Genomic DNA, 17603 nt, shown 5'->3' with positions numbered 1-17603 from the left:
TTTTCCTTATGGGAAGTTATGGGAAAAGTAATGCACTATCTGGTACATTTGTCTTCTTTCATGAGAACTTCAACCATTTAGACACTAAAGGTCCCATTCCAGCTGTGATATTTACTATAACTAATCTTTGCAGTTGGTAACGATAACGTCTACCATTTATCAGATTATTTCTCTGTGCCAGGCATGCTCATCCTCATAGCAGCTCCATCAGATAGCTACAGTCCCTATTCTAAGGAAGCAAAACCAAAGTCTTAACTAGGTGCTGTACCATGTACACGGTCCAGCTACTACACAGAGAAGCCTGGGCTAGAACCCAGCCCTTTGTCTTTTAACAAAACAATGAGAGAGAGCAAAACCACAAAAATTATCCCCAACATTATTGCATTATTTTTCATAAGGAACACAAGGAATCTACTAGACTTCTTTCAATTTCTATTTGTCTTATGCTCCAAGGCTAACTCTCTTTCAGGTAGTGTTGAGTGCTCAAGAAAAAGCTGCTTTAGGCCAAGAATCCCCACAACCCACACAAAGCAGGGTGACAGGGAACTGGAATAGGAGGAGGTCTCAGTGTGGACCCCGAGGTAGCAAATTGGAGAAATTCAAAGATCGGGAATGTGAAGTTCAGGGTTCCAGGCATAAAGGTCAAATAGAGACCACCACCACAGTCTCCCATTCCCCTAACACAAACCTCTTGAAATCACAAAGCACTGACATGTTGTCATGACAGGCTGTACTTCAGAAAAGTGCAAAGTACAAGAAATTTGTGTCCCATAAGTTTCTCTTCATGTCTTCATCAGAGATGCACTCGGCCTCCAAAGGAACAGACAGCATTGAGCCATGACCAGACACTGAGGTGTTTCTGGTACAGCATATGACTCTCTAATCAAGTGGGACTAAAAATAGCAATTAAGTCCAATAAGTTAACACCAAACAGAAGTTTCTAATGCACAGATCACTCGATAATATAGACCCTCCTGTGGTATCCAAGGCTAAAGGTGGGGAAAGGAGGACTGGAATAGTACTCTTTCTTCTCAAGCCCTTGCTTTTCCACGCCTAAAGTAGAAGGAGACAGCTGCACTCCCTTCAACTCAGGGGGTGGGAAGACAAGTACAGCTGACAGTGTTCCATGTTTAAGTCCTTAGCACCTTAAAGGGGAGGAAATTTTTCTCACCCAAGATCATGGTAATTATCACAATCTGAGAGGGAAGAACTGCTGAATAAGGGGGCCAGGCACATGTTGCCCAAAGCAGAGACTGGAGCCAACGGGGGGGTCACCAAATAACTGGGGCCAGAAGCTGCGATGGGGTCCTATGGAGTCAATCATCTAAGAATGAAGGTTGAAGAGTCTGGGAGTCAACAGAGAATCTGGATCACTCTCAGAAGCAGGGGTTACCCTGAGACTCCTAAACACCAGCAACTAGACAGAGCAAAGAGAAGAGGCAAAAAGAGAGGGCTCATGGAATCAATGCTGGAAAGGCTCAGGAACTGTCATCATGATGAGTGACACTGACTGTGCATTTACTTCATGCCAGCCTTGGGTTAAGTGTTCTAAAAGTATCATCTTATTTAATCATTACAAACCCTATAAGGGGAAGCTCACCACAGAGCCCATCCGTTGAACCATGCTACAGCTACCTAAAAACTTCATGCCTCCCTGAGCTCAGGACGTGCCCTTCTTAAATGGTAGTTCTCAGACTCTTCTGAACAAGGGAAATGACTAATCCTAGATCCTCCTTTAGCTGTTATGGCAAATAATTTTACAGATGCCAGCACTCTAATTGTCATGTGGGAAAATAATCAATGCCAGCTGCTACCTAGAGAAATGCAAAATCTCCACGGAGTAGATGAAAGCCCCTACTGAATCTGACTAGACGTAAGTTCAAGAAAATCCTTTGGTCTTTAAAAACAAGGCCATATCAGGAAGCATGGGAAAGGTGGACTCGAGATCCAAGAAGAGTATTTGTTGCAACATCCTCAAAATAATCTCACCTTCCAGTTTGGGGACACATTGGAAAAGTGACATTCATTGTCATATGTTCTTAGGAATCTAATCAACGATATTACAAAGTTTTAATCAGTCAGGAATTTTTTTTCTTCACTATCTTCTCTCACTTTTCAGTATTCACCCTTTTTCTCTCTCCCCTTTTCCCTTACGATCTCCCACCATCCACAAACTTGTTCTCCAACATTCCCAAGAGTCCAAGAAAGTACCCAGGATGCTAGGTTGCATTCGAGCTCTTTCCAAATAAAACTCCTCTAAGCCACTGTCTTAGAGTAGATTTCCTAGAAGCAGAGCCTGAGCGAAGGATTCCTGTAGATGTGGTTTGTTGGGGGAGGCCTTTACAACGGCAATGAGAGAAGCAGGATGAGGTAGAGAAAGGAGCTAAGCAAGTGTGTGATCTCAGCAGGAGTCTGGCTTCAGCCTGACCCCATGGAGAGGTCTGGAACACAAATCGCACCACAGAGCCAGTCCCCACTCGGGATAAGGGGACCAGCCTTCTGTCCCCCATGACAGTCAGTTCTTGGCTGTGTGCTAAGAGGCAGGGCACAGGAGGGCATTGGCTCCCAGGTAGGCAGGCTATATCTGGCCTGGGGCAATTCTCCCAAGCAAGGAACAGTTCTTGCTTGACTGCTTTTCATTTTCATAGTTGTTACAATTCTGTACTTTGTTCTCAGATGCGGTTTCATATTTTCTATCATCCAATTTGGGCTGTTAAAAGGGAATGAAAACTCTTGCTTCAATGGCTCAAGAACATAGCATTTCTCAGTAATCTGCCAAACTATTTACTTGGGTTATTTTTTTTTAACCTCTATTTTTAAAAATTGCATAGAGCCACCAAATCTGTCCTGACTTGAAGAATTGCAAAACACATAAAAGTCTCTTTGTAATTCCTTTTGCATTTTGTATTATGTCCGTCCCCTCACAAGATGTAATTTGTTCTGCCTCTTCTAAGTGTGACACCAAAATAAATGAGGTCTATTTCTGGAGATGGCAGAGGGATGGTAGCCATTAAATCTGAAGCTTTACCTTTCCTTATTTGCAATACGAATGAAGCCAATTATCTTCTAGCTCCTACATGGCACAGGCTTCAAGTGTAGAGGATGAAGGGAGTGGGGAATATTTCAATGTTGATTACGAGTCAAGAAGGACAGGACAATGAGTTACCTGAGTCCAACAAAATATCCCAAGAAATACAGATTTATGTGGCAAGAGACTTATTTGAATGTTTGGTTTAGGAAGCAAAGTTTAAATATCAAGTTAGATAGTTTTGACTTTTGAACCAATTCAGCAGGTAGCACCCAACAAAGTAGTGTGGCTCAGAATATTGGCTTTGAAGTCTGAAGGTTGTGGGATCCAATCCTAGCCTTTCCACTGTGTGATCCTAGGCAAACTACTCAATCTCTAAAACTTATTCCTAATCTGGAAAAAGGTGATAGTAATAGATACTTCTCAGGGTTAATTCAAGAATTAAGTGAGAAAATATGTCTATGGAACTTTGCAAAATGCTAAGTCTATTTGTTGCTTTTGTTGCAAATAACAGTAAATCTTATATGTGAGTTTTATTAGTCAGGGTTCTCCAGAAAAACAGAACCAATGGGAGATATATGCATAGATACATAGATAGATAGATAGATAGATAGATAGATAGATAGATAGATAGAATCTATTATGAGGAATTGGCTCATGCAATTATGGAGGCTGAAAAATTCCACAATCTGCTGTCTGCAGGTTGGAGATCCAGGAAAGCTGGTGGTATAATTCAGCCCAAGTCTGAAGGCCTGAGAACGAGGGGAGCCAATGGTATAAGTTCCAGTCCAAGGGCAGGAGAAAATGAGATATCTCAGCTTAAGCAATGAGGTAACCAAAAACGGGGGCAAATTACTCTTTCTCCTACCCTTTGTTCTGTTCGGGCCCTTAACGAATTGGATAATGCCCACCCACACTGGGGAGGGCAATCTACTTTATTGAGTCCACTGATTCAAATGCTAATCTCATCCAGAAATACCCTCACAGACACATCTGGAAATGATGTTTAATCTGGGCACACCATGGCCAGTCAAGTAGACACATAAAATTAACCATCACATAGGTTAAGGATTAAAAGTGGAGATTTAATATTAGACTACAGAAGTGGCTCATAAAACCCAAGAAGAGGAATATAATCAGGCCTTAGTAAGAGACTAGAACCAGTGTGTTACTTCAGGTTCCAAGAAGCAGATGCCAACGTGGCATCATTCGTATAAGAGTTTAATGGAGGAAATGGCCATAGGAGGAGTAGGGGAGGGAGCTGGAGAAGACAGGAAAGGGCCTTTGGACCATGATCCACCTCTGACGCTTGTGAAAGAGATGGGGAGGAAGCAGGGTTGGGCAGGAAGAGGCCTGGACTGCAGTGGAGCTCTGAGAACATCTTGGGCAGGCTGTCTTCAAATCAAAGTCTCCAGGTTGATGAGTCTTGTGTCTTGTAGGAATAAGCCTGCATTTCATGGTCACTGTCAGGGACCAGCCCATGGGAAGGAGGCTTTGGAGTGTGTTGGTGGATTCAGAGGGCCAACGGCTGGAGCCATTAGGCAATTTTGCTTCCCACACCAGGAGATCGGGGGAACATGTTTTCATGGCCACCACAATCATGATTCAAAGGTCTTTGGGAAGACTGAGAGCCTTCCTTCTCTCTGTAAGGGTCTTTCTGCCTTTTCTGTGTTTTGTTCTTCCTTTTTTCTCCACACTGGCTGCTTCTGCTCTTCCATGCCACACACAAAGCAGGAAACACCCCTCAGCTCCCAGGCTTCCACTGAATGGGCCCAGATAGCCAAAAAAAGGCACCTCTCCTCTGTGTTTCAATTCCCCATTTCATGGAAAGGGAAGCTAATTGGCCAAACTTGGATCATTCCCATCCCTGAAATAATCAGCTGTGTCCTGAGAGAGCAAGGCCATATTAATTATCATGAGGATGGAGGCAGGGCGGGAGGAGTAACTTCCAGGAAAGTGGGGATGGGGTGGACTAGTACTAAACAAACAACTCAGTAAAATATTCAACATACTTCTCAGCATAAACAGTGTGACATTATGGAATTGCTGACTAGCTTAAGCTCCGACTCTGAGAGCAGTCAACTGCCCTAACAGAGGATCCAGATTCTCAGGGTGGCCAGCTAAAAAGGTACCAGAAACACCACACTCTCAGGAGACTACTGTACATGCTTCAGCAATCCAAATAACAATCAATACCTGAGGCTCTGCTAATTAGAAAAATGAACATCAGAATTGATGTTTTAATTATGAACATAGTGACTTGCTAATTAGCATGATAAATGTTAGAAATGGGCTTTTATTGGTAAAAATTAAAAGTATTTAAAATATATGGATTTTTTCCTCAACAAAGGCAAAAAAAACAAAAATAAACAAGAGGGACTACATCAAACTAAAAACCTTCTCCACAGCAAAGGAAACCATCAACAAAATGAAAAGGCAAGCTACTGAATGGGAGAAAATGTTTGCAAATCATATATGTGATAAGGGGTTAATATCCAAAATATATAAAGAACTCATACAACTCAATAGCAAAAAAAAAAATTCTGATTTTAAAAATGGGGAGAGAGCTTCCCTAGTGGCGCAGTGGTTGAGAATCTGCCTGCTAAAGCAGGGGACACGGGTTCAAGCCCTGCTCTGGGAGGATCCCACATGCCGTGAAGCAACTAGGCCCGTGAGCCACAACTACTGAGCCTGCGCGTCTGGAGCCTGTGCTCCGCAACAAGAGAGGCCGCGATAGTGAGAGGCCCGCGCACCGCGATGAAGAGTGGCCCCCGCTTGCCACAACTAGAGAAAGCCCTCGCACAGAAACGAAGACCCAACACAGCAAAAATAAATAAATTAATTAATAAAACTCCCACCCCCAACATCTTCTTTAAAAAAAAATTTAAAAAATAAAAATGGGGAGGTGATCTGAATAGACATTTTTTGCAACAATATATAGATAGCCAACAGGTACATGAAAAGATGCTAAAAAACACAAATTATCAGGAAAATGCAAATTAAAACCACAGTGAGATATCACCTCACACCTGTCAGAATGGCTATCGTCAAATTACAAGTGTTCGTGAGGATGTGGAGAAAAGGGAACCCTGAACACTGCTGGTGGGAATGTAAGTTGGTGCAGCTGCTATGGACAACAGTATATGGAGGCTCCTCAAAAAATTAAAAATAGAGCTACAGCAAACAATCCAGGAATTTCACTTCTGAGTATTTATCTGAAGAAAAGAAAAACACTCACTGCAAAAGATTTATGCAACCCCATATTCATTGCATCACTATTTACAATAACCAAGACCTAGAAACAACTTAATTGTCTACCGGTGGATGAATGGTTAAAGAAGTTGTGGTATATATATATAGATAGATAGATAGATAGATAGTATGAAATATTAGCCATAAAAAAGAAGGAAATCTTGCTCTTTATGATAACATGGACAGACGTTGAGGGCATTATGCTAAATGAAATAAGTCAGATAGAAAATGACAAATACCACATGATATCACTTACATGTGGAATCTAAAAAAAGCAAAAAAGCCAAGCTCATAGATACAGAGAACAGACTGGTTGTTGCCAGAGGCTGGAAGTGAGCAAAATGGGTAAAGGGAGTCAAAGGTACAAACTTCCAGTTATAAAATAAATAAGTCACAGTGATATAATGTACAGCATGGCGACTATAGTTAATAATACTGTATTGCATATTTGAAAGTGGCTAAGAGAGTAGATCTTAAAAGTTCTCCTCACAAGAAAATAAATTCTGTAACTATGTGTGGTGATGAGTGTTAACTAGACTTACTGTGGTGATCATTTCACAATATATACAATATTGGATCATTATGTTGTACACTTGAAACTAATATAATGTATGTCAGTTATACCTCAATAAGAATACTAAAAATTAAATAAGATATATGGATTAGTTGAAATGCTTTAGAGACACATACCTTTATTGCTTGAACAGGGTATAAGAATCTAGTTATGCAATCACCTACACCCTTAAAATGGTACCTGAGTTTTGATCCCTAAATGGTCTTGTGTCCAGCCATTTTGTGAGGTGCTGTGGTCTGAATGTTTGTGTCCCCCCAAAATTCACACATTGAAATCCTAATGCCTAATGTGATGGTATTAGGAATTGGGGCCTTTAAGAGGTACTTAGATCATGACTAGGATTAGTGTTCTTATAAAAGAGATAGCACAGGGCTCACTTACCCCTTCCACCACGTGAGGGCACAACAAGAAGTCAGCAGACTGCAACCTGGAAGACAGCTCTCACCAGACCTCGACCGTACTGGCACCCTGACCTCGGACTTCCAGCCTCCAGAACTGTGAAAAATAAATTTCCACTGTTTATGAGCCACCCAGTCTGTGGTCTTTTGTTATAGCAGCCTGAATGGGCTAGGACAGGAGGATTCTGGTTTTCTGAGAGATCCAGGACTTTATTGACCTACAGAACAGGAGGCTAACTATTTGGTGAGTGCTAGCTAATATATGTTTGTTTCATAAATAACTGTACATGTGGCAGGGTGTGGTCTGAGTCTCACTTCCGTATTTCATGGAAGTCATGCTGTGGGCAAGTTGCCAGCCATCACCCACCTCACACCTCTTTGGCATCAACTGCAGTTATTACTCTAAAAAGAACCTTAGGATTGGAGTGTGACTAGATTGGTTCAGATCAGGCTGCAATGGTAATGAGAAGGCCTTCAAACCGCCGATTCCTCTGTGAAGTTCTCAAAGCCCTTCTGGAATTGAGCTTGGGTCCTCTGAATATAAACACATTCTCCTTGGAGAGGTCAGGTTTTTGTTTCTGTTTTCATTTTTTAAATACATGACTCATCTCCCAAGATTGTACTAGATGAGAACAGGGGAACATACCTTGGCAGCCCTCCCTGCATGCCCTGCCCATAACACATGTTCACCAAGAATTCTTGAATAAATGAATGAATGGCTGAAAGAATGGGCAACGTCATTCCACCCTCCTGTGTGCAGTCTTGTCACCTCTAAACCACAGACTTCTTCTGGTTGTTTGCCCCTCTCCAATCTAAAGCTGACCTTGCTTTCCCCTCCTTCCCTCTTCCACAGGCTCTCTTCTGACCTGGGTTGAGCATCACACCCCCTTCATATTTCAGCAGAACCGCCAGAGCTAGTGCTTCACACAGAACAATCTGTGACCTTTCAAAGCCCAACAGCATAATAACAGTGAACCTCCAGAGTCCTGCAAACTTCTTCCTAACTACTGTGACATTGTATTAGGGCAGTAGCAGCAACATAAAAAATAAAAAGAAGCTGTGTAGTGCGTGACCTGATTACATGATCATGGAGGTCACAGCATCACCTCCCTTTCTCTGTATGTTCAACACTGAGCTTTGTTCCACTTAGTATAATAGTAAAAGCACACTAACTTTTCCATCATTCACTGCCAGTTTGTAGCTTCTCTAGGTCCTTGATTCTCTTATTCCTGAGATTGCATGTTTTTTGATGCATGCTATTAGCATCACTACAGAGGATCTAAAAGCCAAAGTCAACAAATGAAAGGAAAAACTTTTCTTAAGGCAATTTGGCCACTTAAAGTACTAATAGCTCAGTTGAAAAGTTGATCAAGGCAATAACTGAGCCTTTAGAGTAAGCTAGACTGAAAGCTGATGATACGCAATGGACTTTCAATCACCTCTATTGGGCCTGCCTCCCACCACAGGAAATAATCCAGAACTGTCTGTAGAGACCCCCAAAATGTCTACTTTCACAAGGTCCAGTGTGATGGCAGTGAGGAAAGAAGACACAAAGTGAATCTACTATTTTCTAACTTTGACATTGCTCAGATGTCAAATATATTTGAGTATTAATTTCTTTTTAGCTATAAAAATGGGGATCAGAATAACTCATCTAATTAATGCATGGGGCTGTTATAAAATAAAATCATACACATAAACATCTTTGTAAATTGTACTTACAGGACTGTACTAATAAGGAATTACTGTTAGAATTATTTTTCTCAATGACAACTACCATCAGCATGTGAATCATCCTCTGGGTCCATATAGCTATCTAAGCAGTGGCAACTGGGTTCTTTAAAAATATATGAAAAAGACCCTTATCCATGCCACCCACCCAGGAAAGAAAGTCTATTTAAACATCAGGCTAACTGAAAGCTTTATTTCTAAGATTATGTTTGAAAGCATAAACTAGTGAAGGAAAACAACTTTGCTTCAAAACAGGGGTGATCTCCAGGGCCCCCATAGGTCTTCATCCTTCCCTAACCTTATCTAACCTGCCCTTTCTCAGGCCAGAAATAAACATCTATTGTTTGTAAAACAAACAAACAAACAAAATACCAATGGTTCTCAGATTTGAGCCTGTTATTTTAAGTGTGCAGTTGCAGCTGTATCCTATCCTGAACAGTACAGATCCCACACATCCAGGAAAAAAGTTGAAACCTTTAATCTTCCCCTGTTATGGACTGAATTATTTCTCCCCTAAATTGACCTGTAGTACTGACCCCCATTGTGATTATGTTTGGAGATGGGAACTTTGGAAGGCAATTAGGTTTAGATGGGGCTCTCATGATGGGATTAGTGTCCTTATATGAAGAAACATCAGAGCTTGCCTCCCGCCCCGACCCCCTGCTAGGTGAGGACACAGGGAGAGAAGACAGCCATATGTAAGATAGAAAGATGGCCCTTGGAGGAGCTTCAAGATGGCGGAAGAGTAAGACGCGGAGATCACCTTCCTCCCCACAAATACATCAGAAATACATCTACATGTGGAACAACTCCTACAGAACACCTACTGAACGCTGGCAGAAGACCTCAGACCTCCCCAAAGGCAAGAAACTCCCCACGTACCTGGGTAGGGTAAAAGAAAAAGGAAAAAACAGAGACAAAGAAAAGGTACGCGACCTGCACCAGCGGGAGGGATCTGTGAAGGAGGAAACGTTTCCATACACTAGGAAGCCCCTTCGCGGGCGGAGACTGCGGGTGGCGGAGGGGGGGAAAGCTTCGGTGCCGCGGAGGAGAGCACAGCAACAGGGGTGCGGAGGACAAAGCGGAGAGATTCCCGCACGGAGGATCGGTGCTGACCGGCAATCACCAGCCCGAACGCTTGTCTGCTCACCTGCCGGGGCGGGCGGGGCTGCGAGCTGAGGCTCGGGCTTCGGTAGGATCGCAGAGAGAGGACTGGGGTTGGCGGCGTGAACACAGCCTGAAGGGGCTAGTGCGCCACGGCTAGCCGGGAGGGAGTCCGGGAAAAAGTCTGTAGCTGCCGAAGAGACAAGAGACTTTTTCTTTCCTCTTTTTTTGTGGTGCACAGGGAGAGGGGATTAAGAGCGCCGCCTAAACAAGCTCCAGAGACTGGTGCGAGCCGCGGCTATAAGCGTGGACCCCAGAGACAGGCACGAGACGCTAAGGCTGCTGCTGCCGCCACCAAGAAGCCTGTGGGCGAGCACAGGTCACTCTCCACATCTCCCCTCCCGGGAGCCTGTGCAGCCCGCCACCTCCAGGGTCCCGAAACCCAGGGAAAACTTCCCCGGGAGAACTCACAGCGCGCCTCAGACTGGCACAACATCATGGCTGCCTCTGCCGCCGCAGGCTCGCCGCGCACTACGTGCCCCTCGCTACCCGCCCCGCCCCCGGCCCCCCACCCCCGGCCTGAGTGAACCAGAGCCCCCAATCAGCGGCTCCTTTAACCCCGTCCTGTCTGAGCGAAGAACAGACGCTCTCAGGCGACCTACACACAGAGGCGGGGCCAAATCCAAAGCTGAGCCCCAGGAGCTGTGTGAACAAAGAAGAGAAAGGGAAATCTCTCCCAGCAGCCTCAGAAGCAGCGGATTAAAGCTCCACAATCAACTTGATGTACCCTGCATCTCTAGAATACATGAATAGACAACGAATCATCCCAAAATGAGGCAGTGGACTATGGAAGCAATATATATATATATATATATTTTCCCTTTTTCTCTTTTTGTGTGTGTACGTGTATGCTTCTGTGTGTGATTTTGTCTGCATAGCTTTGCTTTTACCATTTGTCCTAGGGTTTGGTCTGTCCATTTTGGTTTATTTTTTTATTACTTAAAATTTTTTTTTCTTAATAACTATTTTTTATTTAATCACTTTATTTTCTTTTTACTTTATTTTATTGTATTTTATGTTATGTTCTTCTTTCTTTCTTTTCTCCCTTTTATTCTGAGCTGTGTGGAGGACAGGCTCTTGGTGCTCCAGCCAGGCATCAGGGCTGTGCCACTGAGGTGGGAGAGCCAAGTTCAAGACACTGGTCCACAAGAGACCTCCCAGCTCCACATAATATCAAACAGTGAAAATCTTCCAGAGATCAACATCTTAACGCCAAGACCCAGCTCCACTCAACGACCAGCAAACTACAGTGCTGCACACCCTATGCCAAAAAACTAGGAAGACAGAAACACAGCCCCATCCATTAGCAGAGAGGCTGTCTAAAATCATAACATGGCCACAGACACCCAAAAACACACCACCAGACGTGGACCTGCCCACCAGAAATAGAAGATCCAGCCTCATTCACCAGAACACAGGCAGTAGTCCCCTCCACCAGGAAGCCTACACAACCCACTGAACCAAACTTAGCAACTGGGGACAGACACCAAGAACAACAGAAACTACGAACCTGCAGCCTGCAAAAAGGAGACCCCCAAACACAGTAAGGTAAGCAAAATGAGAAGACACAGAAACATACAGCAGATGAAGGAGCAAGGCAAAAACCCACCAGACCTAACAAATGAAGAGGAAATAGGCAGTCTACCTGAAAAAGAATTCAGAATAATGATAGTAAAGATGATCCAAAATCTTGGAAATAGAATGGAGAAAATACAAGAAAGGTTTAACAAGGACCTAGAAGAACTAAAGAGCAAACAAACAGAGATAAACAACACAATAAATGAAATTAAAAATTCTCTAGAAGGAATCAATAGCAGAATAACTGAGGCAGAAGAACAGATAAGTAACGTGGAAGATAAAATAGTGGAAATAACTACTGCAAAGCAGAATAAAGACAACAGAATGAAAATAATTGAGGACAGTCTCAGACACCTCTGGGACAACATTAAACACACCAACAATCAAATTATAGGGGTCCCAGAAGAAGAAGAGAAAAAGAAAGGGACTGAGAAAATATTTGAAGAGATTATAGTTGAAAACTTCCCTAATATGGGAAAGGAAATAGTTAATCAAGTCCAGGAAGCACAGAGAGTCCTATACAGGATAAATCTAAGGAGAAACACGCCAAGACTCATTTAATCAAACTATCAAAAATTAAATACAAAGAACAAATACTAAAAGCAGCAAGGTAAAAACAACAAGTAACACATAAGGGAATCCCCATAAGGTTAACAGCTGATCTTTCAGCAGAAACTCTGCAAGCCAGAAGGGAGTGGCAGGACATACTTAAAGTGATGAAAGAGCAAAACCTACAACCAAGATTACTCTACCCAGCAAGGATCTCATTCAGATTTGATGGAGAAATTAAAAGATCTACAGACAAGCAAAAGATAAGAGAATTAAGCACCACAAAACCAGCTGTACAGCAAATGCTAAAAGAACTTCTCTAGGCAGGAAACACAAGAGAAGGAAAAGACCTACAATAATAAACCCAAAACAATTAAGAAAATGGTAATATGAACATACATATCGATAAGTACCTTAAATGTAAATGGATTAAATGCTCCAACCAAAAGACATAGACTGGCTGAATGGATACAAAAACAAGACCCATATATATGCTGTCTACAAGAGAGCCACTTCAGACCTAGGGACACATACAGATTGAAAGTGAGGGGATGGAAAAAGATATTCCATGCAAATGGAAATCAAAAGAAAGCTGGAGTAGCAATTCTCATATCAGACAAAATAGACTGTAAAACAAAGACTATTACAAGAGACAAAGAAGGACACTACATAATGATCAAGGGATCAATCCAAGAAGATATAACAATTGTAAATATTTATGCACCCAACATAGGAGCACCTCAATACATAACAAATACTAACAGCCATAAAAGGGGAAATCGACAGTAACACAATCATAGTAGGGGATGTTAACGCCCCACTTTCACCAATGGACAGAGCATCCAAAATGAAAATAAATAAGGAAACACAAGCTTTAAATGATACATTAAAGAAGATGGACTTAATTGATATTTATAGGACATTCCATCCAAAAATAACAGAATACACATTCTTCTCAAGTGCTCATGGAACATTAGCCAGGATAGATCATATCTTGGGTCACTAATCAAGCCTTTGTAAATTTAAGAAAATTGAAATTGTATCCAGTATCTTTTCCGACCACAACGCTATGAGACTAGATATCAATTACAGGAAAAAAATCTGTAAGAAATACAAATATATGGGGCTAAACAACACACTACTTAATAACCAAGAGATCACTGAAGAAATCAAAGAGGAAATCAAAAAATACCTAGAAACAAATGACAATGAAAACATGACAACCCAAAACCTATGGGATGCAGCAATGGCAGTTCTAACAGGGAAGTTTATAGCTATGCAAGCCTACTTTAAGACACAAGAAACATCTCAAATAAACAACCTAAACGTACACCTGAAGCAATTAGAGAAAGAAGAACAAAAAAAAAAAAAACCCAAAGTTAGCAGAAGGAAAGAAATCATAAAGATCAGATAAGAAATAAATGAAAAACAAATGAAGGAAACTATAGCAAAGATTAATGAAACTAAAAGCTGGTTCTTTGAGAAGATAAACAAAATTGATAAACCATTAGCCAGACTTATCAAGAAAAAAGGAAGAAGACTCAAATCAATAGAATTAGAAATGAAAAAGAAGTAACAACTGACACTGCAGAAGTACAAAGGATCATGAGAGATTACTACCAGCATATATATGCCAATAAAATGGACAATCTGGAAGAAACGGACAATTCTTAGCAATGCACAACCTTCCGAGACTGAAGCAGGAAGAAATAGAAAATATAAACAGACCAATCACAAGCCCTGAAATTGAAACTGTGATTAAAAATCTTCCAACAAACAAAAGCCCAGGACCAGATGGCTTCACAGGCGAATTGTGTCAAACATTTAGAGAAGAGCTAACACCTCTCCTTCTCAAACTCTTCCAAAATATAGCAGAGGGAGAAACACTCCCAAACTCATTCTACAAGGCCACCATCACTCTGATACAAAACCAGACAAAGATGTCACAAAGAAAGAAAACTACAGGCCAATATCACTGATGAACATAGATGCAAAAATCCTCAACAAAATGCTAGCAAACAGAATCCACAGCACATTAAAAGGATCATAGACTATGATCAAGTGGGGTTTATCCCAGGAATGCAAGGATTCTTCAATATATGCAAATCAAGCAATGTAATACACCATATTAACAAACTGAAGGAGAAAAACCATATGATCATCTTAATAGATGCAGAGAACACTTTTGACAAAATTCAACACCCATTTATGATAAAAAACCCTCCAGAAAGTAGGTATAGAGGGAACTTTCCTCAACATAATAAAGGCCATATATGACAAACCCAAAGCCAACATCATCCTCAATGGTGAAAAACTGAAAGCATTTCCACTAAGATCAGGAACAAGACAAGGTTGCCCACTCTCATCACTATTATACAACATAGTTTTGGAAGTTTTAGCCCCAGCAATCAGAGAAGAAAAAGAAATAAAAGGAATCCAAATTGGAAAAAGAAGTAAACCTGTCACTGTTTGCAGATGACATGATACTATACATAGAGAATCCTAAAGATGCTACAAGTAAACTACTAGAGCTAATCAATGAATTTGGTAAAGTAGCAGGATACAACTTTAATGCACAGAAATCTCTTGCATTCCTATACACTAATGATGAAAAATCTAAAAGTGAAATTAAGAAAACACTCCCATTTACCACTGCAAGAAAAAGAATAAAATATCTAGGAATAAACCTACCTAAGGAGACAAAAGGCATGTGTGCAGAAAGCTATAAGACACTGATGAAAGAAATTAAAGATGATACAAATAGATGGAGAGATATACCATGTTCTTGGATTGGAAGAATCAACATTGTGAAAATGACTCTACTACCCAAAGCAATCTACAGATTCAATGCAATCCCTATCAAACTACCACTGGCATTTTTCACAGATCTACAACAAAAAATTTCACAATTTGTATGGAAACACAAAAGACCCCGAATAGCCAAAGCAATCTTGAGAAAGAAAAACGGAGCTGGAGGAATCAGGCTCCCTGACTTCAGACTACACTACAAAGATACAGTAATCAAGACAGTATGGTACTGGCACAAAAACAGAAATATAGATCAGTGGAACAGGATAGAAAGCCCAGAGATAAACCCACGCTCATATGGTCACCTTATTTTTGATAAAGGAGGCAAGAATATACAGTGTAGAAAAGACAGCCTCTTCAAAAGTGGTGCTGGGAAATCTGGACAGCTAAATGTAAAAGAATGAAATTAGAACACTCCCTAACACCATACACAAAAATAAACTCAAAATGGATTAAAGACATAAATGTAAGGCCTGACACCATGAAACTCTTAGAGGAAAACATAGGCAGAACACTCTATGACATCAATCACAGAAAGATCCTTTTTGACCCACCTCCTAGAGAAATCGAAATAAAAACAAAAATAAACAAATGGGACCTAATGAAACTTCAAAGCTTTTGCACAGCAAAGGAAACCATACACAAGACCAAAAGACAACCCTCAGAATGGGAGAAAACATTTGCAAATGAAGCAACTGACAAAGGATTAATCTCCAAAATATACAAGTAATTTGTGCAGCTCAATATCAAAAAAACAAAGAACCCAATCCAAAAATGGGCAGAAGACCTAAACAGACATTTCTCCAATGAAGATATACAGATTGCCAACAAACACATGAAAGAATTCTCAACATCATTAATCATTAGAGAAATGCAAATCAAAACTACAATGAGATATCTCACACTGGTCAGAATGGCCATCATCCAAAAAATCTACAAACAATAAATGCTGGAGAGGGTGTGGAGAAAAGGAAACCCTCTTGCACTGTTGGTGGGAATGTAAATTGATACAGCCACTATGGAGAACGGTATGGAGGTTCCTTAAAAAACTAAAAATAGAACTACCGTACGACCCAGCAATCCCACTACTGGGCATATACCCTGAGAAAACTATAATTCAAAAAGAGTCATGTACGAAAGTGTTCATCGCAGCTCTATTTACAATAGCCAGGACATGGAAGCAACCTAAGTGTCCATCAACAGATGAATGGATAAAGAAGATGTGGCACATATATACAATGGAATATTACTCAGCCATAAAAAGGAACGAAACTGAGTTGTTTGTAGTGAGGTGGATGGACCTAGAGACTGTCATACAGATTGAAGTAAGTCAGAAAGAGAAAAACAAATACCGTACGCTAACACATATATATGGAATCTAAAAAAATAAAAAGAAAAGGGTCAGAAGAACCTAGGGGCAAGATGGGAATAAAGATGCAGACCTACTAGAGAATGGACTTGAGGATATGGGGAGGGGGAAGTGTAAGCTGGGAAAAAGTGAGAGAGTGGCATGGACATATATACACTACCAATTGTAAAACCTAAAGCTAGTGGGAAGCAGCCACATAGCACAGGGAGATCACCTCGGTGCTTTGTGACCACCTAGAGGGGTGAGATAGGGAGGGTTGGGAGGGAGGGAGATGCAAGAGGAAAGAGATATGGGGACATATGTATATGTATAACTGATTCACTTTGTTATAAAGCAGAAACTGACACACCACTGTAAAGCAGTTACACTCTAATAAAGATGTTAAAAAAAAGAAGAAAGATGGCCCTCACCAAGACCCAAATCTGGTGAAACCTTGATTTTGAACTTCCCAGCCTCCAAAACTGTGAGAAATAAATTTCTGTTGTGTAAGCCACCTGGTCTATGGTATTTTGTTACAGCAGCCCAAGCTGAGACATCCCCAAACAGTAAATGAACTGATGAATCTTATTATGAAAGTTAAAATATATATGAAAAATGTACATGAATCGAATGAAAATTTGGGGTGAGTGTGAATCACTCTGCTTTCAGCCTGGGAAGCAAACCAGAGTATGACAAAATAGCCCTCAGAATGGCCTCTGCACACTCCTGTCTGACTGCATAAGCCAAATGAGAGCATTATAACGAGATAAGAAATGGAATTTAAGTATACTAAAATCTTCCTTAGAATCCAACATCCAGTAAACATCTATGACTCCTTCTTCATGTGTAGTAGTCAGGATGACTTAGGTTTATGTGGCAATAACAAATAAGCCCCAAATGTCAGTGGTATATAATAAATTTTATTTCTACATACACTACCTGTCCATAGAGGATAAACTGGGGGTGCTGCTCTGTGTTCTCACTCTAGAATCCAAGCCAGCAGTCTCAGTCTAGACAGTGCCCATTGCTATGAAAGAAGGAAAAAGAAAACACGGCAGATGATACATTGTCTCTGAACTTCCACCTAGCAGTAGCACATGTCACTTCTACTCACATCTAATTACACAGAGCAAGTCATGTGGCTACACTTAACTCAAGGGGAAAAGGAAGGCA

The 17603-nt window shown here is 41.2% G+C and overlaps 1 protein-coding gene across 15 annotated transcripts in view; it reads right to left on the bottom strand.

The window, feature by feature from the left end:
* The window catches only part of NPY (neuropeptide Y), a 131589-nt gene extending 114193 nt beyond the window's left edge, over positions 1 to 17396 (bottom strand). For 9 of the 15 annotated variants that reach the window (XR_013829725.1, XR_013829726.1, XR_013829727.1 and 6 more), the window contains exons 1-2: positions 17370 to 17396; positions 7236 to 7349 (exon numbers count right to left, since the gene is read on the bottom strand). Coding sequence is in view for 1 of the 15 variants with exons in the window: in XM_079931377.1 (XP_079787503.1) it covers positions 7236 to 7349; positions 17370 to 17377 (122 nt within the window). In the remaining 14 variants the exon portion in view is untranslated. Of the gene's footprint in view, positions 1 to 7235; positions 7350 to 10133; positions 10458 to 10749; positions 10795 to 17369 lie in introns of those variants that run through there. The other 6 variants (XR_013829733.1, XM_079931375.1, XM_079931376.1 and 3 more) reach the window with 2 other exon arrangements.
* Positions 17397 to 17603: the final 207 nt, after the last annotated feature.

The sequence above is a fragment of the Stenella coeruleoalba genome (assembly GCF_951394435.1).
Source record: "Stenella coeruleoalba genome assembly, chromosome: 9".
Lineage (NCBI taxonomy): Eukaryota > Metazoa > Chordata > Mammalia > Artiodactyla > Delphinidae > Stenella > Stenella coeruleoalba.
This window is presented reverse-complemented; position numbering and strand designations above follow the sequence as displayed.